The following is a 15,388-nucleotide window of genomic DNA, read 5'->3' on the forward strand; positions in this document are numbered from 1 at the left end:
TGTGGGAATAAGCCTGAGAGGAGATAGCATGTAAGTTTCTCTCTCTGAAGTTGTTCAAGTTTACCTCTTTCTCATGCCTGTTTCTCCCCCATTTTACTTGTTTTAATATTCCCTGATTATGAATGCACTTGATTTAAAGAGCTGTTATCTGTAATTACTGACAACAGCTTGAAGGTACATTGAACTCCTCTGACATAAACTAATGAAGAACAATGCCGGCGACCAGAAAGCACGAAATTCAGCACAGACTTCTCTGAAGCCACTACTAATAGTCAAAAAACTTTCCCTATCTGTTATTACTGCTCTCCTGCTTTAATTAGAGGACCCGTAAGTGACTGAAGAGGCCATATGTCAGTGGAGCTGCAATTTACTTTTTGGAGAACGGACATAATTGCAAGCCAGCAGGAAGACTGTAATGAATGTAAGGAGAAGGAAGAAGAGAAAAACAATACTGTGCCATGATTAAAAATCACACTAATTTACACTAGCAGGTTTAGCACTAACTCAATTATCCCAGAAAGACAAACAACTGAATTCTTACCTTCAACTGCTACAAAGTCTGACATCCAGACTTTACACTGATGTCCAGACAGCACCTTATTTGCACATATGCAGAATTAATCAAAACACTATAAAGCACACATTGCAATAAACAGCAGATAATCTTGCTCTCCTCTATATTAAATATAGTACATGCACCATTAAGAATTTTACTGCTAAGGTGCTTGTAAAAGCCTCCTTATCTGCTAGAGAATTTAGCAATATTGCTATAGAGTGATATCTGAGATGTGTGGCAAAAAAGTGAGACACTGGAATCCAAGGCAATGGCACCTGTCCCTACCAAAGGAAAAACATTCAAAGCAGCAGCTGCCCTGAAAATAAAGAGAAAATGTGGTGTGTTGGTGTTGCATGTCTCTAAGTCCTGTGTGGAAACGGATGCAATACCACTCCGGTACTGCTGCTACTGAGTGACACGAAATTGCCCAAAATGCTCCAGATATGGAAAGGATTGAAACATGAGCCTCAAAGACAATGATGATGTTCAGTTAATAGATGAAAGCAGCTGAGAATCATTCAGACTGAAACAACCACCTGCCAAACTGGCTAACATTCCCTCACATGCATTCTCTTAAAGATACTTGGTTTTACTACTTGTTTGTGAGAATACTACTCTTAGAAGCTAGCAACCATGAACAGAATGTTTCCACACAGTGGGAAAACAAAACCCAAAACCTCCAAATCACTTTGGGTATATATTCAACATCGCAAAGTGACCTCACCTTCAACAATAACAGGTTACATTATTAGTGTGAGCTCACTAGAACATTCTGAAGATAAATACTTAGGTGTAGAGATGAAACCTATGAGCCAAGATCATTCATAATGGCTAGTCAGGCCATAAAACAGATTAAAGAACTTAACACCTGAACTGTGCTTCAAGAAAACAAGAGTCTATCGCTTTAGACATGTGCTCTGTAGCCTCTGTAAGGAGAGCAAAAGGAAGAGCCTTTCACAGCAAAGTAGGGAGGACTTTCTGTTCCACCCAAGATTAACACCTATGAACAAGTCATGGTGCAAGAAAAAGCTGAAGTCAGGCTAAAGTCTAAGATGTATATGTCAAACACTAGTGTAAATTTGGGGTGTGTCTTCTCTAATTCTAATTAAGACCGGTATTAGGGATAGAACTGAAGCATGTTTATTTTGTGTCCAATTGAAACTATGCAGGATAGAAATCATCACAAGAGTACCTATAATTGATATGATTCCTGGGTTATCCTTTCATCCTCACCCAATACATTTAGCAGACAGATGTTCTTTAGTACATTGAACTCTAATATGCTAAATGGTAACAGGTTTCAATAGAACCAACTTCCCTTTCCTAAACATTTTTGCTTCCCAGTTCCAAGGGGGAGCAAGCTTATTAGCAGTCAGTTCCCAGCTTCTAGAGCAGTGCTTTAAGTCTTCAGACAATCTATGGGGCTGAGAAAAACAATCACGTGTTATGAATTTTCAAGACCATGTGACCTAAGTAAATATAATATGAATGTATTGATAATTGCTTTCCTAGACTCAAAGTTAGTTCCTCACAGTTTCTTTTTCTTAATACACATATTCTTATGTCATTATATATAGATTTACAGACGGGAAATATACATGTAGAAAATTGATTTTTTTGGGCCTACTATGTGCATGCATAAAGATATAAAGCTGCAATCAATTTGCCTTTCTGATACAAATTCTTAAGAGAAAGTAAGAGAAGGCACCTTTATGTATTTGTCACAAAGTTGCTCGGTAAATAGAAGCTGGGCAGCATAGGCAATGATTAGGTCCCACATATACAGAAATGACTGCTGTGAAAAAGGTAAATGCTAAGTGGCTAAATGACATTTCTTCAATCATTTCTGTTGGATGGCTTCTCTGAGGTGGTGAACATCACATTTTTTCTGTCTCACATCTATTCACAATGTAATTTATGTGAGATACTTGACATGCTTCAGATTCATATTTCTCTGCCTGAATGAAAGCATGGCTGACAGGACAGCTGTGAAGAAATAAATTTGTGGAGAATTTGACTCAGTATTACAGCATGTAGAATTTGTCCTCAAACCGTCAAATTTATCTGTAGCCCCAAAAGGCTCTTTAATGGCTACAGTCTACTTACACAGTCAGGGCAGTGATGTACCTTCCAGTTTTGCAATATTAAAAAAAAAACACCCTTAGATAAAGCAAATTATTTTGTCATTCTGAGGAAGGAGACAAGTCTTACATGGCCTGAATTCTTCAAAAGGTACCAACGTAGAACAAATATGAATGAGAAAAAAATTACTGAGCACATAAAATGTTGGTTACTTTGGTGAAATCAAACTTCCAGGTGTTCATATGACACTCAGAGATTAAGAGCATACTTTCTTTAGGAAAACATATGGCCACAGCTGCTACCTTAGTTTTGGCCATAGGTACAAAATTAGGAATTTACTCATTCTTCTCCTGTTGCCATGATGCTGGCCCTGACAAGAATGAATCTACATGAAGAACAATTTGGCTACAGTGACAGGTTTTGGCACAGTGCAATACCTTTCAGATTAAAACGTTTCCCCTAAAGAATAATGCTTACCATTTCCCACGTAATTTATAAGAGTAACTTACATAAAAAGGACTGTTTAAATAAGGCAGGCAGACCTAAAGTTCAAGAGACTCTTCCCGTACAGGAAAAAACACATAATTACAACATGTAAATAAACAGCACTGACTTCCACCTTCAGGTGTTTTAATGGGATCATGAGAGCTTAAGACAAAATATAGTGCTCATTTTAATAATAAACCAGCTACATTCATTGAAATTAGACAGTGTACCTAAGGCAATATAAATGAAGACTGACAGACACATAAAAGGAGATATCAAAGAAGTGTGTTGGTTTAATTTTCTTCAGAATTAATATAGATATATATTCATCTTTGTAAGAACTACATACATTTTATTTAGATAAAAGTGTGCAATGAGAGAAGTATGATTCTCCACCACTGCTGAGAAACACAAAAAGGGGCAATATTAATGTTCATTTCATAATTATCTGTCTACAGCAATTAAAACAGCTTGTATACTGGCAGCATAGTAAATCAGTACATTCATGTTAAGTAGCCTGTAAATGTTTCTATCATTGAAGCTGAACTAATAGAAGTTTCTATCTTCTGTTGTTCTTCATTGCTGTGGTACATGATCAAGCAGCTCAGAGTTTGGCATAATCTTTCAGGATCATTTCCAGTTTCTGGCTCAGCATGATGTTCCCCTTCACTTTTAGCTTACCAGCAAAGAATGCCTACAAAAAGCAGATGGGAGAAGAATATATTCAACTGTTCAACCACTATCAAAAGAGCTGCTAGAACCAAACAAGACGCCAAAGATAAATGTGGTTGTTTAGTGCTCAGGAGAAAACCTTCAGTGCACAATACCCATTGGTCATCAACAAAAAAACACACAAGTTCAATTTTAATATCATCCCGAATCACAGTTTTCTATCTAGAGTGCAGGCAAGGCCAAGTCTATCACTTAGCGGGGGGGTGGAAATAAATACAAAACAACTTCAGTGGTCTCCATTTCTTTTCTACACGTAGGGTATGACACTAACTTCTTCACAGAAGCTAACAGTGAAACTTTGCCAGGGCACAAAATTAAAGCTCCCCGTCCTCCCCCTCTACATTATAGATACCTATAGATCCTTATATGAATTAAGGAAATGGGATAAAAAGGCCATTTAATGAAAATCCAAGGCCTAATATAAAGGTCAGCTACTCACTCAAATTCATAAGAAATCCAAATAGGAACTTGCATAATGTTCATACACACATATTCAAAAGAAATGCACTGGCTGTATACTCAGCATATTAAAACAAACAGGAATGAAACATGATTTCATTGCATTTCACAGATCAATCAGTATTTTCACTGAAATGCTGGTATATTACATTTTTATTGTCCCTACTTCAAAGAACTGTATACCCTCTTTCAACCTAATTCAATATTTTTTTAGTAGTTTTGCCTCACTGTGGCTTTGCAATTTGAAAGCCCTTTGCAAGTTCTGAAACAATGTGCTTTTGCACAGTTCCATTAACTTGAAATACATTCAAATAAGGAACAGAGAAAGCCAGCAAAAAAGAATTTTAATAGATGCTTTGAGCTCCTTTAGATTAAAAACTTCAGAGAAACTCAAAGAAAATACTAATACCTAAGAAAAGATAATGTTCTGGAATTGCAATCACTGTTCTTTAGCACTCTGAAGATTATACATCAACATCTTGTTTGTTTATGCTTTATGCCTGCACTATATAGAGGGTCATGTGGTATGCAAGACTTAGAACAAATATTTGGCATCATCGTCTCCAATTTTACAATCAAAGTCTCCAACAACTTCTGCTTGGGATCAAAGAAAATGAACTGTTTGATATATGATGAGCTTAATTAAAGTTTTCATTTGCTCAAGCTTTAATCTGTAAGCTTACATATTAAATTTGTGACAGTTTAATTTCCATTTATACAAGGCATTTTTGTTAGTACCATTACTAGTTTTAAGCAGTTGACTACTCTAAGAAGCTAAAAGTGCAGATCCAGGTTACACATCTTTCTTAAATATTGTTTTCCCTTAAAAATCTACCTAGTTTGGGCAAATTTTGACCAGTTTCAATGGATCTACATGCATGTACTGTTCCCAGATTTCTCTTTGCTGCAGTAGTAGCAGTAAATGAGGATATTGCAACAAATACCAACTTCCTGCAATGTGGCCAATCAAAACAGCCTGAGCAATCAAACTGACAAACCCTAACATTGCAAATCATGGATGGAACAAATTCCATATCTTCTGATTAATTCAGTATAGGGCAATGATGTGCTTATACCTCATCTGAATCTGGTTTGCACTATCAAAATATCCAGTGTTGCAATTTCAGAATGCAGTCATCAACCAGAGCTTGATTTAAGGCAAGTAATATTTCCTCATGCAAGTATGTCTGTGACACCCAGGTTTTACCTGCTGGGGGTTGGTCTTCCGCTGTACCACATCCATGAAATCCTCATCAGAGAGAGTGAAGGTGGTATCAGCAGAACTTCTTGCAGGTCCTTGATACACTGCTCCAGAGCCATTCTTCAAGTCAATTGCTGAGAAGAAGCAGCAAGGATAATTTTATTTCAAAATTAAAATAAAACCTTCAGTCTGAAGAACACAACTTTCCTTACCTATTACTATGAACAACCATATCAATGACTCTGAAGCAACCAATATAAACATAAATCTTGAACTAACAGCCACTTAGAAAATGAAAACCTTTCAATTCTTCATCTTTAATGAAATAAAATAATTGAGATTACAATAAAATAAAAAAATATTCCTGTACTAAGGAGAAGGGGATTTACAGCGAGGACTGTCATTTGGTTGTTCTTGTATAGATGGCAAAAATCATTTTTAAACAACACTTAAGATTCAGAAGATACTGATCTATGCAATTGCTGCAAAATGCTTAAGTCAGTAATAAGTCTCTAATGTTTTAAAACAGTATCTCATATTCAGAGAAGGCAAATATGGTGGTGTTCAAACATGCAGCATTTTCCCTGTTCTGCCCCACAGGCAATATAGCCTGCTGTTCTTCTTCATGCAAAGAATATTTAAAACCTTGCCAATTATCTGTCTTTTCCTTCTGGAAAGCCAAAAATTCCTCAAAGTGTCTGGAGCTTCAGAGTGTTCTTTTCCCACACCAAATGACTTGCCAAAATAATCTATTAAAAGGCTAACACTATCAGGTATTGTGTCATTTGTTTAGAAGAATATTAGAAGATTATTTTGACAGGATGTGCCCTGCTGAATAATTCTCAGGGTCTGCAAATTCCCAGTCTTTCCATTTACACCTTTTCCTCTCGGTGACCCTGTTTTAACCATAAAACAAAATTATTCGAGTGGACATTCCCGTAAGGACATGACATCTCTAATCACAGAAGTATGGCTGCCTAGCCAATACTAAAACTGTCAGTTTCTCTTAGTTGCCAAGTTTTAAGACACTGGCCTAACTATGGAGACTTATTTCTGCATAAGTTATCTGAAGGATTTTTTTCCAAATAATTTTTCTGAAAGGGTAACGTAAACTAAACTCAAAGAGACAAAAACTATTCCTGGTCTGTACAGCCTTTCATTTTCTGAAATCTGTTCTAAGTAATATCTCTCCAGTTAGAACTAGAAGGGGAATTAAGTGTACAATGACATGCTGGATCATTATTATTATCCACTTGATTTTCAGGTAATTTAGATCTTCAGGAACAGGTTTAATGAACGTCACTAACTTAATGCAATAAGAGGAAAAGAAAAAAAAAAATTAGTGAGCACCAGCTGTAACAATCTACGCCTTCCGTGTTTGTGGGTAGAAGCTGTGTAACACTCTATTGATCCAAAACAGTTACTATTATCTGTAATCTAACATTGTATGTGAGCCTTTAGACATTGCTACTGCAAGTTACACAGGCACAGTCTAATACTTAAAAAAAAACCCAACCAAACAAACAAGTCTCACAGTGGATACCAGCTCCTAAGATTAAGTTAACCAAGCTTAACTATCAATGTGCTTTTAAAATACACCTCTACTCAAATGTTAGCAATGTAACAAACCACACCAATGTAGCCAAACCGAGCTCTCTTTGAGCCAAACAGCATGGGTCAGCAAGCCCCAGGTATAAGTTTACAAAACACACATGTGGTTTTCCAGGATGCCTATAGTTCCTAATTATTTATTTTTAATTACTTCCGGACCTCACAAAACAAAAGAGCATGAGTTCCTTCTTGTGTTTCATTTTGCATGCATTTTATCTTTGGCTGTCCCTGCCCTTCTCAGACTGTTCCAGAAGGGAACCAGGATGCTGAAAACCTGACATAACATCTCCCAGGACCAAGCAGACCCTCTTCTTCTCTACTAAACACTGGCTGGTAAAACAGTTTTGATATATCTCATTGACAATACTCATCCATCAGTCTCAGCAGTGTAAAATTTAGATAACAAAAAGTTAGAATTACAAAGGTGTAATGACTCATGCAAGTTCTAGCAGCTCCTAGATTTTAATCTGAATATAGTAAACCCTAACATATTTACAATCCCTGTTCTTCTCCATTTCCTATCCAAGTCTCAAGAGCACCGCTTATCAATCCACATCTATAATTAATTGTAAACTCTCAAAGCACAAATATGCCTGTAAACATTGAATAATCATGGTACCACGGGTAAAACTGTCTTATGTTTAGTCACATCAAAGCCTTAACCCATTTCAAATTATAACTTATTAGAAATTCTAAAAAAAAGCTCACAAAGATAAATCTAATAGTATGTTATTACTGTAAAACTGCCTTTGTTTTCAATGGTTATAAAATATTTATCGTTTTTTTAGAGTTAAGCTACTTCATTTCAACATCTCCTTCCGTAGAGAAAAGACATTGCCATTGAGGTTTGTTAGCTGATAGTTAACGGCTCTCTAGAGCAGTACTCAGAAGATTTTACCAATCTGTTGTTTTTCATCATTCTTTCAAAAGCACTGCTGAAGGCAGAAGATACTTCTTTTCCAGTTCTTGAAAGAATAAAACTTTGGTAGGACAACTGGAAAGAAATCATTATGTGTAGTTGACTGGGAACATCTGACAAATTATGACAAAACTGCTTAATAATTTATGATGCAGTATGACTTCAGGCAACGAACAGTGGGTGACACGTTGTTCCATTTGTTTTGAAGGAAGAATCTTGTACTGCAGTTACTTAGTCTCTGTAAAGCAGAATAAAAACCACAACCAACCAACCAATAATCTGACTGCTTAGTATTTCTCTCCTAGAAATGGTAAGGCACTCTTTGAAGGCAAAACAAAACTACTGCCCCAAATCTTAGGGTTTCGGGCTCACTGGCTACCTGCTATATAATTTAAATGTCTAGTGTTTTAGCCTAGATAAATAAATAGATAGATAGATAGATAGATAAACAAAAAAAATATATAAATATATATATACATATATATAAATTTTTTGACCTATTTATTATGTCTCTGACAATAGCATCTTATGAACAATAAAAATTCATAGATATTTAATTACTATAATGTAACATTTAATGTATACAAGTAAAAACAAAAAATTGAGGAATAACTACTGTTCCACTGAAACTTTTTGATTCTGTTTTTCTGCCAGGTGGGCAGAATGTGCATGGCCGGAAGAGCTGTATGTGCAGCAGCTATGGAGGGCTACATGTTTGCTGGAACAAAGAACACCAGAGACACCTTTAGGCTGCTCATCTGTTACTGCTAGCAGTGGATCTGCACTAGCTGTGCACAAGGTCGTTACCGGGAAGCTGCCCAGGTCACCAGCTACCTGAGCAGTGACACAGCTATGCCAGTACCAAGTTATTATCAAGCTGGCTGCTGCTGTCATAGTGCAGCATGCAAGCTGCAGTGACGAGATATGTAGAAGACACAGATGAGGGACTTGCATCAAGACTGCTCCCTGCTACAGCAGCCCACTGTTATACAGCTTTATCTCATAAAGTTATACTTTACAAGAAGGCACCCCCGCTGGTCATTTTGGAAAGCTAGAATTTTTCTGCTCTGATGGTTGGAATCTGTTCTGGTATTTAGCTCATTTCTTTCATTGCTAGTTTATAACCATTTGTTCCTGTACCACTGCCATAGTTTAGTCTCAGTTGTCATCTGAATACTCTGGGCTAGGTGTCTATCAGGAAGCAAGAAGAATTAGGAACATACATGATAATTATTTTTTTATTTTTCTCCTGGAGCAGGGGAAACAAAAAAGAGCAAGTTTTGGGGGTTGTTTTCCATCCGCTGTAAGGAGGAAACTTCATAGAATCATAGAATGGTTTGGGTTGGAAGGGACCTTAAAGATCACGTAGTTCCAAACCCCCTTCCATGTGCAGGGCCATGTTCTACTACACCATTTTGCTCAAAGCCCCAGCCAACCTGGCCTTCAACACTTGAAGGGATGGAGCATCCACAACTTATCTAGACAACCTGCTCCAGTGCCTCATTGCCCTCATGGCAAAGAATTTCTTCCTTATACCTAATCTAAATCTACCCTCTTCTGCTTTGAAGCTACCAAGTCTTGACCTATCACGACATGCCCTTACAAGTCCCTCTCTAGCTTTCTTTGAGGTCCCCTTTAGGTACTGAAAGGCTGCAATGAAGTCTCAGGAGAGAACAAAGCACACTTTAGGTAGTAAAGCCAACTGAAAGAGTCGAAGTTGGGGAATCTCAATTAAGAATTTTGTTAAAATGTAGGAAAAGATAGCTCCAGTACCACTTATCTTATTCCTTAGGTTTTGATACTGCCAAAATCGTATTGCTTTATCTTCTTAAGAGGATTTTCAGCATCCTGCTAAATTAGAACAGCTTGCTTCTATAAAGAAATACCACTAATTAAGACCAGTTGTCAGTGGCTACAGTTCAACATCGTTTAGATAGCAAATGAGCTAAATTTCACATCCTGTGTGCAACATCAATGGTTCTACACCTCCCCATGGCTTCACACCATCCACAGAGAACTGCATAAAAGTAGAAGTCATAGCTAATTAAACAAACTGATGTTACTAATATTAACAATACCATCAAGAAGTGTCTCTGTAACAACAAATACCACCAGAACAACTGTGCATGTGAGAACAAATTTCACAGCAGTCCTTCATATTGCTCCTTTCTCTTATTTGCTTCCCTCCCAGCCTCTTCTCAGATCTTAAGAGGCTCAAGGACATTAGCAGAAGATGCTGTAGCTACAATCATTGAGTAAGACAGTAATGAGCTGCGGGGCCCAGATTGTTTCTAGTGCTGTCAATTGCTGCAGTTTTCACAACAGCATAAAGCTGTGCAAAAGTGACAAGTAAAAAAATTAAAAGTCAAACCTGCACAACTATGAAAAAAAAAAATCAATAAAGAGGCCTAGCAGGTAGCCCAAAAGAACAACAAACACTGCCTGTAAAGGCCTGGGAGGCCCTTATAAGAGAGATCTAAAAAGAAGACAGATAATGAAACAATTAGCATCAACTCAAGGCCTAAAGCAATCTACCTCCTGACATTTCAGTTTCAATAAAAGCATCAAGAATTTTGACCATACACTGAAGGAATACACAATATTTATCCACTTGAACAAAATTCTAAAGTAATTTTCATATTTTCCTCTTTGCTTAATGGTAGCTAGGTACATTACGGCTCTCAAAACTGCAATTTGACTTTAAGAAAAGATAATTTAAAATCATTATAATCTAACTTAGCATAGCATTTAGAAAACAGATTTAAAATTAGTATACACAGAAGATGAACTAATAATCAGTTGGCCAAATTTAAATGTAGTGTAAAGAAGTGCAGTTCTAATGACTAACATTAAAATCTCAAGCAGGTTTGAAACTGGTCAAAATAGTGACACGATTAAATTCAAGCTAGAGGAAAGGTAACAGCTTACTATCATCTTCAATTTCAAAAGTAAAAAATTAATTTGTCAAAGGCTAAAATTTATAATTATGTACAGAAACTTCCATTCCATTAACAACAGAAAAAGTCAAGCATTCAAGCCACATAATGGCATTGTCAATGTTACATATTCTAAATTGGCTGTCATTTTTCATGTGCATTACAGAAGTCTTGGTGATGACCATACAAAGCTCTGTCAGAAATCTTCAGGGTTATCAAGAATATCTCAACTGCAAGAAAGCTGTCCTTCTTTGAATGCAAAGCCACATTCACCCAGCAAATTGAATTATGCTGGCATCTTGTAGAAGAGACAGTACATTATGATACTCTTGAAGGGTGAATAATAACATATGCAGACAAGCAAAAAGCATTAAGCTTAATAATCTTAAATGCTTGTCTCTGGAAGGTCTTTTTCTGCTTTGTGTTTGTTTGGGTTTTCTTAAATTACTAGAGTAGTGTTTAAAAACATACCCAATCATGTAGATATACCTTGCCATTAGAAATCTACTACTAAGCAGACAGCAATAGCAGTATGCTATTAATCCACTTAAGGACAAAATGCAAGAGTTGACACTACAGTTATCACAACTGCTAACACACTGCCAATGAGTTTACACAAGTATTTTAATATTTTGACATTAAAATTTAATATTTAAAATATTAATATTTAATTTTAACCAACTTTTGCTTTCTCATTCCTTTGTTGGGAAAGACTGGCTTTGTTTAACTACTTGAAATCTCAAAAGACATACAAAAGTATTCAGCAAACCATGGGATGACACAGAACATTATTTGAAAAAGTAATATACAAAGGCAGTACTTGCATGCCAATATTCCTGATGAGAAATATCACCTAAATTTGCTAAACACACCCTTCTTGTCATCTAGATATTTACATTCAGCCTTACATTTTTGCGACACCACAGAGGCTACAGTCATTCGTAAACACTAGTCACTGTTTTGACATCTAAGCTTGAAAGAATTGCCTCATGCTGCATTAAAATTTGCAGTAACTTTTCCGAGATTTTGGAAATGTTTGGTTTAAGTTCCTAACAGTTGTAAACTGCAGGAAATGTTTAAAATATTAGATTTCTTCGTCCACCCATCATCCCACAAGGAGCATTAAGTAGTTCCAAATTCATACGTAAGTACAGAAATTGTGTATTGCAACAGAAGCATAGGGAATGGGGCAAAGAAAAATTATGCCTATTTAATCCCTTTTAGCTAGGGAAACAAGCGTTGGAAGAAGACAGTACTTCCCTCCCACTGCTTCAGCAAGAAACAGAAGAGAGGACAAGCTTCATTTGAAAAACAGAAAAGGCTGACTCTTGAGTTACTCAAAGCAGGATTAAAATCTCTCTCAATACAATGGCAGAAACAGCCACCTGTTGCCCCACTAATAAAACCCTGTCTCATGAAGCAGGTCAGGCCTCTGCTCAGGCCCAAGTCTTCAAAAGTGTGCCTGTTCTGCATTCAGCTTAAGGTCTTCCTGAGTCAGAAATTTAATTCGTCTCTTGAACACTCATCATCAGATTTTTTCTTCCATTGATCTGCCCCTTCACTCTTCAAACATACATAACACTGAGTTTAGGTGACAAACATAAATGATCTTGAAGATAAAGTAGTTTCCTGGTTGTCACTATAAACATGACCATCACTTAAATTACATTTACTTACACATGTAACAACAGACAAGACTGATTGATCACAGAATCACTACAAACACAAGTATCCACTTCAAGAGTTTATGTGTTTCTAACATAACTTCTAAAAATATAAGCAAGAACACTAAAAAGACTTCAAAACCTTCTGTCCAGTTTCTACACAGGACTATCATTAAAATTACTGAGTATAAAAGTGAAAAACGGTAGAGACCATAAGAATAATTAAGAGCAATAATGAGTTTTAAGACAGACATTGTGAGTTGAATTATACAGTATTTACCACCCTCTCATATTGATGTATAGGTACTCAGCCTACACAGGTATATCCAATATATTGATTAACTGCTATCTGAGTGGAAATCACCCTTTATCTCTCAAAAAAAAAGTCTTAATAGGAAAGAGACATAGAACAAATCTATCATGATCAATCTATGTACGACATTTTTCCTGAACCTTTTAAAGCAGTCTTGCTGCTCAGAATCTCTGCTGGTTACTGTCTGGAAAAAAAAAAAAGAAAATGAAATCACAGGTTTCTACACCGCTTCGTAAAAGGAAGAGTTGTTTCTTAAACACAGTAACCATTTGTTCAGAACAGATATTGCAAAGATTTAACAGTAGTTTTAAAAAAGTGACAGTCCACGAGACAAAACACAATGCAGACCAAATCTGACTTACCAACATGCCACTCACTCCCCTCGGCCTGTCAATGGGCAGCCCACCTCGGCTCTATCTCCCCAAAACCACTGAGACCAACCAAAATGAAGCAGTCTAAGTGACAGACTTGACCCCATGACTTGCATTTCTCCACAAAAAAGCATATGCCTCCAAGTTACAACCTGACTATGGTTTATCCCTTTCGAAAATTTTGCATTCTATTAATACACCGTTTAGGACACCTCAAGACAAAAAGAAAAAAAAAAAACAACACACACAAACAAACAACAAACAAAAAACCCCCACAAACAACAACAACCAAATAATAATTCCAAAGATTATGAAACATATGCAATTACAAAAATTAGACTGTTAGAAACTGAGTGGAAGAGAATTTAAGTAAAGATAATTTAAGAAAAGTTTTTTGAGGTAGTAGTTTTGCCCCCATCAGAAAGTTTCACATACTTGTGGAATCCACCTTACCAGGAAACACCTCCCCTCTGACATACTGCTGTCACAAGCTTTAGCTTCTCTTCATCAACCCAGTCCCATGTTTCAAGGATGGCTAAGCATCATCACACCTTAATTAAACCTCAGTCTCAGAAAACTTAAATGGAAACAAATTGGGCTATATTTTCACTAAAGTAACAAGAACAATGCAATAGAAATAAATACTTCAGATTAGTTAGCTTGTACATCACAGACTAATTACTGTAGCACAGAACTCCTAGTTGGTTAATTTAACTTGCAGCTCTAAGTGCAGTCATGATCCATTTTAAAAATGTAAATGGAGTTGCACTCTTGTTCCAGAGGAAGGTTTGCATACAACTACATCTGAATGTGCAAGTTAGAGAAGTGTATTCCTAGAAAGGTTAGTAACTGCCATTACATAAGATTATCTGACCTTGTCACTTGTGCATTCAGTATGCATTTAAATTTTTAGGTCCCAGTGAATATGCATCTACTATCTTACACTTATTTTCAAGAAATCCATTTAATTAGAATGAGTATAATTAATCTCACTTAATTAAAAAAAATGCATCAAGGCATTATATAAAAGCCACAACTTACTCCACTGCATTGCTGTTTTTCCATCTTTAGTGATGTCCCATTGGAATACAGCATTTACTTTCTTTACCAATTCATTTCCCATCTCTTTTATGCGACAACCAATTTCTTCAAACACAAGGTCACTCTGCAGCCCTACAGTCTTAAAAAAAAAGAGAGTGAGTGTAAAGAATTTAAAATTGAAACTGTTTAAAAGTACTAAATACATCTATTAGTTCAAGCACTGTGTGCAGGAAAGTCTCTCTTGCAGAATTATTAAATGCAATTGAGATTTCTTCCACCACAAATAATCACCTCTAGCAATTGTCACAGCATTAAATAGTATATTCAAGCAGAAAATACTTCATGGACTCTTCCTTGAGAATTATTTCAAATCTTGCTTTTACAGTTTTTGTCATTTATCACTACAGTTTGAGATATGCTTTATAATTAGAGCTCTTTATGGGCTTCTAAATTGCCCTCTATTCGCTTTCGAGGATAACCATTGCCACTTTTTCCAGTGCAAATGACATGTTACTCTTTAGAATACGTAAATGCTTTAACCAATATATTACTTTAACTTGACACAGAAGACACTCAAAACATACTGCACTACGAACATTGTCAGAACTCCAGTGCAGCCACAAGGTGTCTACCACTTAAGTCAGGGGTGTCCAGCTCATTTCACTGTGGGCCACATCAGCCTCACGGTTACCTTCAAAAGGCTGAATGTAATTTTAGGACTGTATAAATGTAACTAGGATTAGTTACATTTACATTTTCAACTTTTCCAGTATTATTTTGCACACCTTTCTTTGTCTTTCTTCAACAAATATTTGTACTGGATAAAATGTTACTCTTCAAACAGCTGCTTCGGTGACATTTCTCACCTAGGTGGAACTGGAGCAAAGAAGTTCCCACGGCTTTTGCTGTTCTGCTGTACCTATCTGTACACCAGGCTGCAACACCCCTCATGCTGTCACCTTATCACCTCTTTCATTAAGAATAAAATCCTTCACTATATAACAGAGTTTCTGACAA

At 36.4% G+C, this 15,388-nt stretch overlaps 1 protein-coding gene across 2 annotated transcripts in view; it reads right to left on the bottom strand.

Annotated features, from left to right (window-relative positions):
* Positions 1-3,392: 3,392 nt before the first annotated feature.
* The window catches only part of HSD17B4 (hydroxysteroid 17-beta dehydrogenase 4), a 62,679-nt gene continuing 50,683 nt past the window's right edge, over positions 3,393-15,388 (bottom strand). For both annotated transcript variants that reach the window (XM_005506223.3, XM_065045332.1), the window contains exons 22-24: positions 14,372-14,510; positions 5,523-5,650; positions 3,393-3,818 (exon numbers count right to left, since the gene is read on the bottom strand). In XM_005506223.3, the coding sequence (XP_005506280.1) occupies positions 3,729-3,818; positions 5,523-5,650; positions 14,372-14,510 (357 nt within the window). In that variant the 3' untranslated portion in view covers positions 3,393-3,728. The remainder of the gene's footprint in view (positions 3,819-5,522; positions 5,651-14,371; positions 14,511-15,388) is intronic.

Source organism: Columba livia, chromosome Z, assembly GCF_036013475.1.
Source record: "Columba livia isolate bColLiv1 breed racing homer chromosome Z, bColLiv1.pat.W.v2, whole genome shotgun sequence".
Classification (NCBI taxonomy): domain Eukaryota; kingdom Metazoa; phylum Chordata; class Aves; order Columbiformes; family Columbidae; genus Columba; species Columba livia.